Source organism: Nerophis lumbriciformis, linkage group LG08 (genome assembly GCF_033978685.3).
Source record: "Nerophis lumbriciformis linkage group LG08, RoL_Nlum_v2.1, whole genome shotgun sequence".
In the NCBI taxonomy this organism is placed as follows: domain Eukaryota; kingdom Metazoa; phylum Chordata; class Actinopteri; order Syngnathiformes; family Syngnathidae; genus Nerophis; species Nerophis lumbriciformis.
In genome coordinates this window covers 12,495,499-12,511,013 of record NC_084555.2, presented here as the reverse complement: position 1 = coordinate 12,511,013, position 15,515 = coordinate 12,495,499, and the positions used below count along the sequence as shown (strand labels likewise).

At 42.3% G+C, this 15,515-nt stretch overlaps 1 protein-coding gene across 1 annotated transcript in view; it reads right to left on the bottom strand.

The window, feature by feature from the left end:
• LOC133611483 (gamma-aminobutyric acid receptor subunit rho-1-like) overlaps positions 1 to 12,541 on the bottom strand; it is a 57,311-nt gene extending 44,770 nt beyond the window's left edge. Inside the window, exon 1 of the mRNA XM_061968304.2 lies at positions 12,062 to 12,541. Coding sequence (XP_061824288.1) covers positions 12,062 to 12,171 — 110 coding nt within the window. The 5' untranslated portion in view covers positions 12,172 to 12,541. The remainder of the gene's footprint in view (positions 1 to 12,061) is intronic.
• Positions 12,542 to 15,515: the final 2,974 nt, after the last annotated feature.

The following is a 15,515-nucleotide window of genomic DNA, read 5'->3' as shown; positions in this document are numbered from 1 at the left end:
CCAGCAAGAGACCACACCACAAAAATTCAAAAAGATCACAGACACGCTGACACACAAGGTCACTACCCCAGCAGCTGGCCGACATGCAGCACTGCGGAACTCTTTGCAGTGCACTGAGCTGCTACGATAGACGCGGGGACTAGACCCAGCAGGCCCCAACCAAGACGGGCATCCAAAAGGGGTGGACGGTGGGACCCAGGGACCCCAGACACGCAGCCCAGCCATAGTAGCTTGGGGCGCCGACCCCCTCTGGACAAACAGGCCCTGAGAGTTCCCCCCCAAAATACAAAAAATAAAAAATAAAAAAATAATAATAATAATAATAATAATACAATATATATATATATATATATATATATATATATATATATATATATTTATATACCTACATACACACACACACACACACATAAGAATACACACATACCCATATACATACCTACATTCATCCATACATACAATAACAATAATAACAACACACACACACACACACACACAAACTTATATAAACCAACAAATCCATACACATGCCGGCGGGGCAGCGATCAAGCCCCGGCACTCACTACCCACCGAGAACTAGCCGATCACCTCACCTCCTCCCCACAGCTCCGGCCACGCACCCCCCTGTCCCCTAGGGACAATCCCCGACAAGCCCGCACCCAGACAACGGCACGACAACCAGCGTGAAGGCGTAAGGGCAGGCCCGGGCCGACACCCAACAAGCCAACCAACACGCCAACAAATGAGTACGAAGCCGGCAAGTTCGCAAGCCACAACAACCACAACAATCACGCTGCCACAAGTAACATCGGCCACCCCCCGTACCAAACCCAGCAGCCACGGGCGCCCACACTACAAACAAACGGCAGCAGAAACAACAACTGCAATACCCCAGACAACCAGCACCACTCGATCAAATCAAAGCGATCGAAAAACCGCGACCGACAACCACATGCCAACAGGATCATGGAAACCAGCCAGCACCAGGTCCCCAGTCAGCCCCCCCCCCCCACCACACACACACACAGCCTGTGACCAAGCAGGCGCTTCACACTAGTCTAACACGACACCACGCGAGTCTTCCCCCTGTCAAACAAAGCCAGCGCTCCCCCTCCCCAACCCAACTCTGCGGAGTCCACACCAGCAGCCCCACGCAAAAAAAAAAGCACATACCCCATACCCAACGCAAACACTGCATCCCGGCTATCCACACAGTAATGCGCTCATACGAGTCCCGGCCAGGGAACGAAGCCTCTCAATGTGGGAAGAAGTCAACGCATCCCGCCCACGTGTCAGCACCCAAGCCAGCCAGCAAGTCAACACCAGCCAGTCCCCACAATTCCATCAGCGCACAGCCACCAATCACGGTCCCTCGACCACTCCAACCCAACACAGCCATGCCAGCCGCCGGTAGCACCACAGCAACCACCACGACCACCGCCTATCCCAACTCCATCTACAGCCCAGCCAATCGAGCCATTGGACATCCACCCTGGCCAACCAAACACCCCAACGCGCCGCAGACCACGCGGGGACCACCACTGAGAGGCGAACGGCATGCAGCCTGCAACTCATGCTAATGTTTTATGCTAGTGTCAGGCTTGGTCAAAAGATAGGACTCAGATGCAGAGTAGGGATTAATTCGGCAGGCTTTTATTTTGAAAGCTTCTTTTCACCTCCAGAATCAGGGCTATTCAATATAGGCTATAACTAAACTACTCGGCGAAAAAGGTTCCAAAAAAAAGGAACAACCGAAAATCACTCCGAAAGGAGGAAAACACAAAAACAATAACGAACTACACTTTGCGCCTTCTATTTTATGAAATTTATTATAAACAAAAAACGCTCCAACAGGAAGAAGAAACAATGGCTATGAAACTTCTACACTTTCTCTAATCTAATAAAGGTTGACAAAAATGTCACTCAAAAAATTGAGGAAAAGGAAGAACTGTAAGAAAAAACTGAAAACACCACTTCAGCTGAAAAACGAAATAACACAAAATCACTTTGCTGAGGAGGAGAAAAAGAAAACTCAAAATAGCAACGAAGGAATTCAGGATCACGGTATTCAAACACGAGACGAGGCAAGGCATGGACAGGCACGAATAAACGAGACAATCTGGCACAGAACAAAGGGAGGCGTGGGCTTATAAGACACATGAGGGTAAAGGGGAACAGGTGGAAACAATCAGGGGTCAGGGATGACGTCAGACTGATGACACAAAAGGAAGGGCAAGTGACCTGAAACGAGAGGAGTTACTTTTCAAACTAAAACATGCAAGTCACAAGACAGAAGAAACCAAGACAAGACACCCCTCACCGCGGTGTGACAGCTAGATCATTTTGCACAAATTATCGCAAATGATCATGGATATTGTTGCCGACATCTTAGAAATATGCTAACTGTTCCCAAGTTAGCATGTTTTAGGTTAGCATTTTATCTAATTTTGTACGAGTTAGCGCTAATAATAATGGATTCTGTTACTTGGCACCATTTTGGAAGGATGTTAACTGTTCCTATGTTAGCAAGCCAATGTTTTATGCAAGCAATTTATCAAGTTTTTTTTAACTTAAAGGTTCCTGTGACGACCGGGGCGCATGGTGATGCGGGGCTCGTTCTCCCAGGAATGCAGACGGGCGTCAGACACAGCGTGCAGGTAGGAAAAATTATTTATTAAAAATTAAATCAAAAGGGAACAAACAAAAACGTGCTCATAGCACTTAAGGCAAAAAACTAAATGGGCTAGCGTGGGAGCTAGCAAGTAACAAGAGCAGGAAACAAAAGTCGTCATCTGTTGTATGGAAACAAACTAGGAAGCAAGACAGAATGACAGGGAAGGCAGGCTTAAATAATAATGTCAGTGATGACCAACAGGTGCGCGTCGGGAACACACGCGGCAGGTGAAAACAATAAGCAGCCATGGCAACAAACTCAGGTGTACAAAACAGGCACTCAAGGAGTCCAAAACTAACAAAAAACACAAGTACCTTGAAAACGTAAACAAAAATATGATCCGGGCAGCGGATCATAACAGTTCCAGTCATATTTTTTTTTCTACATTTAAAACACTTGTGGTGTACATAACATGTAATGATGGTGCTTTGGTCAAAATGTTACATACATTTTGTTTTACAGACCATCTTCAAGCCGTCTCTTCAGAATGTGCCGTTTTGTGGGCGGTCTTATTTATCTGTGGAAGCCCTCTTCCAGGTTAAGCCCCCTTTAACTGCGTCTCCACCCCGTCAGCCACGTTGTAGTTTTTAGCGCTTCCATAGCGAGTCTACTGACAGATATAAGTTTGAACTATACGCTACTTTTTATAAAAAATGGCAACAGTGGAGGATGCATGTGCACGTACGTGCCAGTCTGCCCCACAACAAGAGGATAGAGAAAAATAAGGAACTTATTAATTACAACTATGTACTACAACTGAATAATATTTGCAGACTCACGCAAAGCTTTTCGGGTAAACCTGGTGTAATGGTACGTGTATTTGTATTGAACCGTTTCGGTACGGGGGTTTCGGTTCGATTCAGAGGTGTACCGAACGAGTACACATGCTTGCAGCGACAACACGTCAAACATATGTTGCACCTTTCCTGCTTCCGGCTCCCAGACCGTAGTCGAGGAGCCCAGGGGAGACACTCCTCCAGGGCTGATGTATTCTCGGGGGCAACACCCTTCACTCTACCCGGCAGTGGGTCTCCACAGCTCCGGACTCCAGGGTAAATGACGAGTCCGGCGATTAGTTGCAAATCGTGGCTTTATTGAGGTCTTGCACACAGCCAATCCAACAAAACACTAGCCACTCCCCTCACTCAAGCTACCGCTCCCTCACCTCGCTCCCCCACACACTCACCTCACATGCTGTCACATATTAAAGGGCCACACAAACACACATACGCTACGCTCATAACACATGCTAACCCAGGGGTAGGGAACCTATGGCTCTAGAGCCAGATGTGGCTCTTTTGATGACTGCATCTGGCTCTCAGATAAATCGTAGCTGACATTGCTTAACACGATAAGTAGTGAATAATTCTGCTGGTAATGACAGTGTTAAAAATAACCACGTATCAACCAAACTACAAAGCCATCAGCAAAACCGTGCAGCACCAGAAGTCGCATTAATGGTAAGAAGTATTTTATTTATTATTGGTTAGCTTCAGAATAACACTGTTATTAAAAATAATAAGAAACTTATTATACTCTAAAAATGTTGGTCTAACTTAAAAATGCACGCATTTAGTTGTATTCAGTGTTAACATTTTTTTTATACGGCTCTTACAGAAATACATGTTAAAATATTTGGCTTTCATGGCTCTCTCAGCCAAAAAGGTTCCCGACCCCTGTGCTAGCCCATTTGAAGCGTCACCACTGCATTTAAGCAGCCTCTCCTTGGCGAGTCAGGCAGGGCTAAAGCAATAACAAATGTTTTTATAGCAGCCGATATAAGTCCATATTGCATTTAAAACTATATTTTGACCCACTTCAATGGTGGGGGGGGGGAGTACTGTACTGTGCAATCTACTAATAAAAGTCTCAATCAATCAAAAAAAAGCAATTTATATGTAGAAAGGTTTGGTTAAGAAACCATTCTGAGCCTTATCTTATTTAGTTTTTATTTTGTATATGTTGACCACATTAACCCTGGCAATGGACCCTGTGTGTATATCTATGTTATGCCACTGTTTACAAATTTGGTAAATAAATAACCAAAAAATTTATATTTTGTTGTTTTCTTACTGTACTGAAAATGAACCGAACCGTGACCTCTAAACCGAGGTACGTACCGAACCAAAATTTTTGTGTACCATTACACTCCTACTATATAGAAATGGAGATATCCGCTGACGTAAATAAGGCAAAAGACATCACTTCAATCTCAAATGGATCGTTTGGAACAGGTTTGGAAGAAGGTAAGATTGTTTTATAAATATCGCTGCCATGCCTGCATGGTTCGATTTAATTTTCTAGGTTTATGGGGAACCAAAATACACAAAAGTGCCAACAGGTCGGAAAAGTTTGTTTCGCGTAATAGGACCCCTTTAACCTAAATAATCATGGATTCTGTTGTTTGGCGCCATCTTGGAAGTATGCTAACTGTTCCTATGTTAGCATGCTAATGTTTGATGCTAGAAATTTAGCAAATTGTGAACGTTTTAAAGGGGAACATTATCACCAGACCTATGTAAGCGTCAATATATACCTTGATGTTGCAGAAAGAAGACCATATTCAACCGATTTCCGAACTCTAAATGGGTGAATTTTGGCGAATTAAACGCCTTTCTAATATTCGCTCTCGGAGCGATGACATCACAACGTGGCGTCACATCGGGACGCAATCCGCCATTTTCTCAAACACCGAGTCAAATCAGCTCTGTTATTTTCCGTTTTTCCGACTGTTTTCCGTACCTTGGAGACATCATGCCTCGTCGGTGTGTTGTCGGAGGGTGTAACAACACGAACAGGGACAGATTCAAGTTGCACCAGTGGCCCAAAGATGCGAAAGTGGCAAGAAATTGGACGTTTGTTCCGCACACTTTACCGACGAAAGCTATGCTACGACAGAGATGGCAAGAATGTGTGGATATCCTGCGACACTCAAAGCAGATGCATTTCCAACGATAAAGTCAAAGAAATCTGCCGCCAGACCCCCATTGAATCTGCCGGAGTGTGTGAGCAATTCAGGGACAAAGGGCCTCGGTAGCACGGCAAGCAATGGCGGCAGTTTGTTCCCGCAGACGAGCGAGCTAAACCCCCTATCGACCCTAGCTTCCCTGGCCTGCTGACATCAACTCCCAAACTGGACAGATCAGCTTTCAGGAAAATAGCGCAGATGAGGGTATGTCTACAGAATATATGAATTGATGAAAATTGGGCTGTCTGCACTCTCAAAGTGCATGTTGTTGCCAAATGTATTTCATATGCTGTGCACCTAGTTCATAGTTGTTAGTTTCCTTTAATGCCAAACAAACACATACCAATCGTTGGTTAGAAGGCGATCGCCGAATTCGTCCTCGCTTTCTCCCGTGTCGCTGGCTGTCGTGTCGTTTTCGTCGGTTTCGCTTGCATACGGTTCAAACCGATATGGTTCAATAGCTTCAGTTTCTTCTTCAATTTCGTTTTCGCTACCTGCCTCCACACTACAACCATCCGTTTCAATACATTCGTAATCTGTTGAATCGCTTAAGCCGCTGAAATCCGAGTCTGAATCCGAGCTAATGTCGCTATAGCTTGCTGTTCTTTACGCCATGTTTGTTTGTGTTGGCTTCACTGTGTGACGTCACAGGAAAATGGACGGGTGTGTATAACGATGGTTAAAATCAGGCACTTCGAAGCTTTTTTTAGGGATATAGCGTGATGGGTAAAATTTTGAAAAAAACTTCGAAAAATATAATAAGCCACTGGGAACTGATTTTTAATGGTTTTAACCATTCTGAAATTGTGATAATGTTCCCCTTTAACCTAATAATCATGGATTCCGTTACTTGGCGCCATCTTAGAAGTATGCTAGTTGTTCCTTTGTTAGCACGCTAACCATCTGGATACTCACTCCTTGGTGCTGGATGTCGTAGGAATTTTTCTAGTTAACATGTTTTCAACTCATTGGGTAAATTGACTTTCAACCCCTGCACGGATCAGTTGAAAATCAAATTGACTATTGTACAAAAGTACTGGATTTCAAATCCAATTAAATAACATATTGTATGTAAATACACACAGTAAACTACATTTATTTTCAACATTTATTCTACAATGTATTCAAATTTGTACCATTCAACATTTGAGTTCAGCGTCAGCTTTTTAGCATTAACACATATTTTCTACATACATGGCTTAATCTAGTTGCATAGTGGTATTTCTATGTGCATTTTGTAATAAATAAATGACAATGTAGAGCAGTGGTCCCCAAACTACGGTCCGCGGGCCGGGAAGTCCCAAGATAATTTTTTTTATTTTTTTTATTATTATTATTATTTTTTTTTTATAATTTCTAAAAATCTGTCCTTTCTAATCCATTTTCTACCGCTTGTTACTTTCTAAAATGCATTTTTCCATCGATAACACGACATCGCGCAAGTGCGGGCCCTTTCAGTCAATTAGTGCGCGAGGAATATATATGTCACGGCCCGGGCGCATGCCAATGCAGCTTAACTGCGGCTTAATTTGACTCAACACGGAGAACCTTACCTGGCCCGGACACGGAAAGGATTGACAGATTGATGGCTCTTTCTCAATTTCTCGAAGAGAATCGCGCGGCTCATCAATGAAGAGAATCGCGGGGGTCACCAATGAGCCCCGCGGAGCGCACCTCGGCCCACGGCCGCTCATCTCCTGCATGTGTCACTCCGGCGGCTGCAAGCAGCTGCAATCAATTAGCACTCAGCCCACCTGTCTTTGATGATCTTCCTGGGCTTCTTAAGCCAGTGCAGACCAGCGTTCCGGACCAGAACGTAATTATCCGTTCGTGTGCCGTAAGCCGACTAACCCTGCTATATGCACAGTTTGCTCTCTGTGTTTTTCTTCCCTGTGTTATTGATTGTCTCGTGTCCTCCTTGTCGCTCCAACTGCAGAAAACTGCAGCTGTGTGTCTCGTCATTCCTTGTTCCTCTGCTTCCCGGACTGCCTCTTGGATCTCGACCTCCCGCTTGGACAAGGATCTCCTACGCCCGGCTATAGCCCCCGACTTCCTGCTTGCCTCATGGACATTCGAGCCTGCCTTTCCCCTCCGGGACTTCCGCCTCTCGCTCAACGCTCCCGGTAACACACAACAGCTAATCTCCACACATAGTCTCACACACACACAAACTTTTGGATTTTGTCACACTACATTCTCTAGTTTATATTCTTATTGTTTTGTTATTATATATATATATATATATATATATATATATATTGTGTATATATATATATATATATATATATTGTGTATATATATATATATATATATATATATTGTATATATATATATATATATATATATATATATATATATATATATATATTGTATATATATATATATATATATATAATAAAATCATAGAGCTTAATTACGCCCCCTTGTGCCTGTGCCGTCTACTCCCCGCGTACACAACAATATATATACACAGCCGGGCCCCGGGCCACATTTTTTTAACCCAATGCGGCCCCCGAGTCAAAAAGTTTAGGGCCCCCTGGTGTCGACAATAATCTTTTTTTTAATAATCTTTGTATTTAAGATTGGATTAAGATTAGTAATGCTCCCCTGAGATAAGATATTAAGTAGTTCTCCATGAATTTAGGCCTTGGGCTGTCATGTTGTACTCAACAGCGCCTCTGCTGGCTGCAGCTAAGTAGTTCACTCTATCTTAGAATTGACTCCATTCCAAAAGGTGACAATAGATCATACGCCGTCATAGTTAAAGGTGACTATGCAATTAATTGTTTCATAATTTTTACGCTTGTATGACAGTTAATTACAGTATGTTGAAACATTGGTCGTAAAGCTTCTACAATTGCAACAGTTTGACCAAGATGTTGATTATTTATGTTATTCTCTACAATCGACCAGTGTATCAAAACATATTTTCTTTGACCTTACGGGTTTCACTGTTGTCAAACCTTTTTTTTTTTTCTAAAGTATGAGTGCAAGATTCGTCAACAAGACTAAACAGGCGTCTGCAGGGATTACGTCTTTTAATAACGTTCGCACAGATAGATGATTGTGCTCCTTGTTCTACTTAACAAGCATCAATCAGCCTGGGCATGATTAGTGACTAAATGGTGCACGCTCCCAAATGACCCGAGGCCCTTTTATCGTGATGATGCTTATGTGGAGAGAAGAGATGTGCTGTTTAATGTCTCCTCTGATCTCTGAAACAACTGGATAAGTGATAGTGTATGTAAAGGCAGTGGGATTATGATATGATGGGTTTAAGCGCCAACAGACTTTTGCGAACATTTATAACTCTAGAAGGAACTAATCAGAACCTCCTTTGGGGTATTTGTATGATAAAATAATCATTAAGTTGTAATTATGTGCATGTTTTCACACTGTCAAAAATAGGTCATGCAGTATTTTTAAAATAAACTTATAAATATTAGTTGCATGAGTCCATCTTAGATGATCTCGGGCCCAGAGAAGCCGGCGGCGTTTCTGGATGTTGTTGATAAATGGCTTTCGCTTTGCATAATAGAGCTTTAACTTGCACTTACAGATGTAGCGACCAACTGTATTTAGTGACAGTGGGTTTCTGAAGTGTTCCTGAGCCCATGTGGTGATATCCTTTAGAGATTGATGTCGGTTTTTGATACAGTGCCATCTGAGGGATCGAAGGTCACGGTCATTCAATGTTGGTTTCCGGCCATGCCGCTTACGTGGAGTGATTTCTCCGGATTCTCTGAACCTTTTGATGATATTATGGACCGTAGATGTTGAAATCCCTAAATTTCTTGCAATTGCACTTTGAGAAACGTTGTTCTTAAACTGTTTGACTATTTGCTCACACAGTTGTGGACAAAGGGGTTTACCTCGCCCCATCCTTTCTTGTGAAAGACTGAGCATTTTTTGGGAAGCTGTTTTTATACCCAATCATGGCACCCACCTGTTCCCAATTAGCCTGCACACCTGTGGGATGTTCCAAGTAAGTGTTTGATGAGCATTCCTCAACTTTATCAGTATTTATTGCCACCTTTCCCAACTTCTTTGTCATGTGTTGCTGGCATCAAATTCTAAAGTTAATGATTATTTGCAAAAAAAAATGTTTATCAGTTTGAACATCAAATATGTTGTCTTTGTAGCATATTCAACTGAATATGGGTTGAAAATGATTTGCAAATCATTGTATTCCGTTTATATTTACATCTAACACAATTTCCCAACTCATATGGAAACGGGGTTTGTATATGTATATATATATATATATACATATTTATATATACACATATATATACATTTATATATATATATATATATATATATATATATATATATATATATATATATATATATACATATATTCCGAGCGTGATAATGTCATGTTCTCAATGGGAAAAGGCATTTTTAGACAATATGATTTGCCTGAGCAGCTAGGAGACACCGAGTAACAAGCGGTAGAAAATGGATTAGAAAAGACAGATTTAAAAAAAATATATATTTAAAAACAGTTTTGTATTATTTCTTTAACTTGGGACTTGCCGCGGGCCAGATTTTGGACACTGGCGGGCCATAGTTTGGGGACCAATTATTTAAACGGTTAAACCTATTGAAATTGAATGAACTGATAATGTATGGTATTCTAAAAATGATGTTCAAACACATGTTTTTTTAAATCTGTCAAACAACATTCAAAACAGAGAAGTTAATTGCGTCCCAAAAGGAACTGAGTATTTTTTGTAAATCGTTTGAGATGCATTTGTAAAAAAAAGACGCAAAAATCATGATGTTGAAAAGTCCAACTATTTTTTGTTATGAAATATAGCCTTATTAGTCTTCTGAGTTGAATGGCTAACGTGTGTGAATAGGGGGCACATATTATAAACGTACACATATTTTTGCTCCTTTTCATACATGATGTTTTATATAATATTGAGTGAATGAAATAAGTTTAAAAATCCATCCATCTTCTTCCGCTTATCCGAGGTCGGGTCGCGGAGGCAGCAGCCTAAGCAGGGAAGCCCAGACTTTCTTTTCCCCAGCCACTTCGACCAGCTCTTCCCGGGGGATCCCGAGGCGTTCCTAGGCCAGCCGGGAGACATATTCCTACCGGTTGGACGTGCCCTTAACACCTCCCTAGGGAGGCGTTTGGGTGGCATCCTGACCGGATATCCCGAACCACCTCATCTGGCCCCTCTCGATGTGGAGGAGCAGTGTCTTTACTTTGAGCTCCCCCCGGATGACAGAGCTTCTCAAACTATCTCTAAGGGAGAGCCCCGCCACCCTTTGGTTGATTGATTGATTGATTGAGACTTTTATTAGTAGGTTGCACAGTGAAGTACATATTCCGTACAATTGACCACTAAATGGTAACACCCGAATAAGTTTTTCAACTTGTTTAAATCGGGGTCCACTTAAATTGATTCATGATACAGATATATACTATCATATATACAATCATCATAATACAGTCATCACACAAGATAATCATCAGGTTGTATACATTGAATTTTTTTACATTATTTAAAATTCGGGGTGTGGAGGGGGGGGGGGGGGGGGTTAGGTTTGGTTGTTATCATCAGTCATCAACAATTGAAAACAGAGAAATGGATATTGAAACAGTGTAGGTCTGACTTGGTAGGATATGTACAGCAAGTAGTGGACATAGAGAGAGAGAGCGAGATCAGAAGGCATAAGAAAAAATATCTGCATTTGATTGTTTACATTCGATTATTAACAATCCAGGGAGGGTGTTAGTTTAGGGTTGAAGTTGCCTGGAGGTGTACTTTTATTGCGGTTTTGAAGGAGGATAGAGATGCCCTTTCTTTTATACCTGTTGGGAGCGCATTCCACATTGATGTGGCATAGAAAGAGAATGAGTTAAGACCTTTGTTAGATCGGCGGAGGAAACTCATTTCGGCCGCTTGTACCCGTGATCCTTTAAAAAATGGAAATTTAAATAATTGATCGATAATTAACAACAAATATATTCCTTTGTAACACTTAATCAGAAAGGACGGTCATGAGTTGAAAACAAATATTTGTGATTAGCTCCCCAGCAATTACGAGCAAGAAATTGTTATGGGTTGCAATTACAGAGCAAAGAGAATAATCCATCCAGCCATCCATTTTTCTACCACTTGTTCCTTCCGGGTAGTTATAATAATGAGGTAAGTAAGCGGAGTTGGCTCACTGGCCAGCAGCAGTTGTGGGGCAAAAGGACTCTGCAGTGGTACATAAATAGATGTGGGGATTTAGGTCTCCCTTGCTCTTCAATCTGCTGTATGAAAAAAAAAATCCCAAACCGGGTGAGGAGGGGTGAGGTGGTAGCACACAGGTGCCACCGGAAACACATCCTCTATCTCCAACCTGATGAGCTCCTTTTTCAAAGCAAACGGAAGCAACAAGCGGTGACTTTGTACCTGCTTTGTTGGAAGGTCTCCAGCTTTTGACCCCGCGACCGAGCCGTGTTCCCGGCGGCGCCCGCCAGGCAAGAGCCCAGAAAGAACACAAGGAGAGTATCCACCCGCATGGCTCACATTCCCCGGAGGACAAGCTTCGCTCGGTCTCTCCCGTCAGTCAGAAGGTGCTGCTCCCCGCCTGGGCTCCAACTACTTCCTCAGGCATTCCCACCAGCCAGCGTCTGAGTTGCTACGTGGGGAGTTTAAAAAAAAAAAACAAAAAAAAAAAAACCAACAAGCGATGCTACACTGACTGGGTTATTCTATACGGGCCGAGTGGAAAACATCCTACATCCTCCGGTGCTTAATCTCCACAGTGGGAAAAGCAATTTTGACTAAACCCATAAATCCTTGAGCGTCAGATGGTGCAGATTTGATCCCTGCAGCGAGCGAGAGGCGGATGTGCCTGCTTCTCGGCTGCATTCGCTGATGTGCTCTACTCCACTTTGCACCGCCCAGAAACACAAATTCCCACAATGATGCGGTGTGCTCGCGTGGAAGGTCGCTTTAAAATGCACACTCACACACAGGTTTGTGTGTTTGGGGGAGGGGGGGGGGGTACTGATACTGATGCTGCTCCTTGTCAGCCTCTCAGGAAGAATGCTGTGCAAAAAAAAAACAAAAAACCTGATGCTGAAGGTGTTAGATGAGTTTATGCCAATTAAATCGTAAAATAACTTGAGAAAAGTATTAGCTTCACTAATATAGCCTAACATATAAAGTCGTAATAGTATGCCAATAAAGTCGTAATGCTTGTATAATGTGAGAGAGGTTTTAGCGTTACGAGTATAAAGCATACTTGCCAACCTTGAGACCTCCGAATTCGGGAGATGGGGGGTTGGGGGGGCGGGGTTTGGTGGTGAGGGGGGGTATATTGTAGCGTCCCGGAAGAGTTAGTGCTGCAAGGGATTCTGGGTATTTGTTCTGTTGTGTTTATGTTGTGCTACGGTGCGGATGTTCTCCCGAAATGTGTTTGTCATTCTTGTTTGGTGTGGGTTCACAGTATGGCGCATATTTGTAACAGTGTTAAAGTTGTTTATACGGCCACTCTCAGTGTGACCTGTATGGCTGTCACTCATGTGTGTGTAAAAACCGCATACATTATGTGACTGGGCCGGCACGCTGTTTGAATGGAGGAAAAGCGAACGTGATGACAGGTTGTAGAGGACGCTAAAGACAGTGTCTTTAAGGCACGCCCCCAATATTATATCTGGAGAAATTCGGGAGAATGGTTACCCCGGGAGATTTTCGGGAGGGGCACTGAAATTCGGGAGTCTCCCGGGAAAATCGGGAGGGTTGGCAAGTATGTCAAGTATGTACCAATGATTGTCACGCACACACTAGGTGTGGCGAAATTATTCTCTGCATTTGACCCATCGCCCTTGATCACCCGCTGGGAGGTGAGGGGAGCAGTGGGCAGCAGCGGTGACCGCGCCCGGGAATCAGTTTTGGTGATTTAACCCCCAATTCCAACCTAAACCAGGGGTCGGCAACCCAAAATGTTGAAAGAGCCATATTGGACCAAAAATACAAAAACAAATCTGTCTGGAGCAGCAAAAAATAAAAAACTTTATATAAGTGTTATAATGAATGCAACACATGGTGTAAGTGTCTATATTAGCCTACTATCAAAGGCTGATGCAAATCTTCGTTGACAGAAATGTTGTATATTAATTTTTATTCTACACATTTTTGCAAAATTGGAAATCATTAGTAATGGATTTATTACAATCTTTGCAAGCTGGGTAACGTTTGCTGTGGTCTGGAACAACATGGCACACAAACAACTATGAGAGTGGCCTAGTGGTTAGAGTGTCCGCCCTGAGATCAGTATGTTGGGAGTTCAAACCCCGGCCGAGTCATACCAAAGACTATAAAAAATGGGACCCATTACCTTCCTGCTTGGCACTCAGCATCGCGGCACCGCTGCTGCTCAATGCTCCCCTCACCGCCCAGGGGGTGAACAATGGGATGGGTCAAATGCAGAGGACAAATTTCACCACACCTAGTGTGCGTGTGACAATCATTGGTACTTTAACTTTAACTTTAAATGCAGCCAATATTACATACAGATAATGTGTCATGAGACATGCAAATATAAATTAAATACAAAGAGGACATAAAGGAAATTGAATGAGCTCAAATATACCCACAAACAAGGCATAATGATGCAATATGTACATACAGTTAGCCTAAATAGCATGTTAGTTTGCTAGTCTGATAAGCACTCCAGCAAATCACTAAAATCAACAAAGCTCACCTTTGTGCATTCACGCACAGCATAAAATGTTTGGTGGACAAAATGAGACAAAGGAGGAGTGGCATAAAACAGGTCTTTCTGTGGCAGCGTCGGAGAAAGTTGTACATGTAAAACTACGATGAGTTCAAGGATCGCTGAAATTAGACGGACAAAATGGTGCTTGCCAAATACTCTCATCAATGAAGCATGTATAACATAAACAGTGGGATTTCTAACAATTAGGGAGGTTTGTGTCATGTTTGTTCTCCTACAGAAAATATATTAAAACAAAAAGTATACTTTTTCTTCATCTTTTTCCATTTTCACACATCTGTGAAAGAGGTCCAGGGAGCCACGAGGGCGGCTTTGCACACTCTTGGCATTCTCTCGATGAGCTTCAAGCACACCTGTGAAGTGAAAACCATTTCAGGTGACTGCTCATCGAGAGAATGCCAAGAGTGTGTGAAAAAGTAATCAGAGCAAAAGGGTGGCTTTTTTGAAGAAACTAGAATATAAAACATGTTTTCAGTTATTTCACCTTTTTTTTGTTAAGTACATAACTCCACATGTGTTCATTCATAGTTTTGATGCCTTCAGTGACAATCTACAATTTAAATAGTCATGAAAATAAAGAAAACTCATTGAATGAGAAGGTGTGTCCAAACTTTTGGCATGTACTGTATATGTATATCCATCCATCCATCCATCCATTTTCTACCGCTTGTCCTGTTCGGGGTCGCGGGGGGTGCTGGAGCCTATCTCAGCTGCCTCGGGCGGAGGGCGGAGTACAACCTGGACAAGTATGTATGTATATGTATATATGTATGTATGTATATATACATACATATATATATGAATATATGTATGTATATATACATACATATATATATATGAATATATGTATGTATATGTGTATGTGTATATACATTATATTCATATATATGTATATATGATTATGTATGTGTATATATACAGTATATGTATGTATGTATGTATATACATGTATGTATGTATAGTCGAGGTTTCTGTGGTTTATCTGTTATACAGTGCTCAATACCAGGGTAGAGTGGAATATACGAAAAAACAGAGGCATTGTGGCCAAACAGCTCAATTTTTGTTTCATCTGACATCACATGGACAAAGATAAGACCTTCTGGAGGAAAGTTCTGTGGTCAG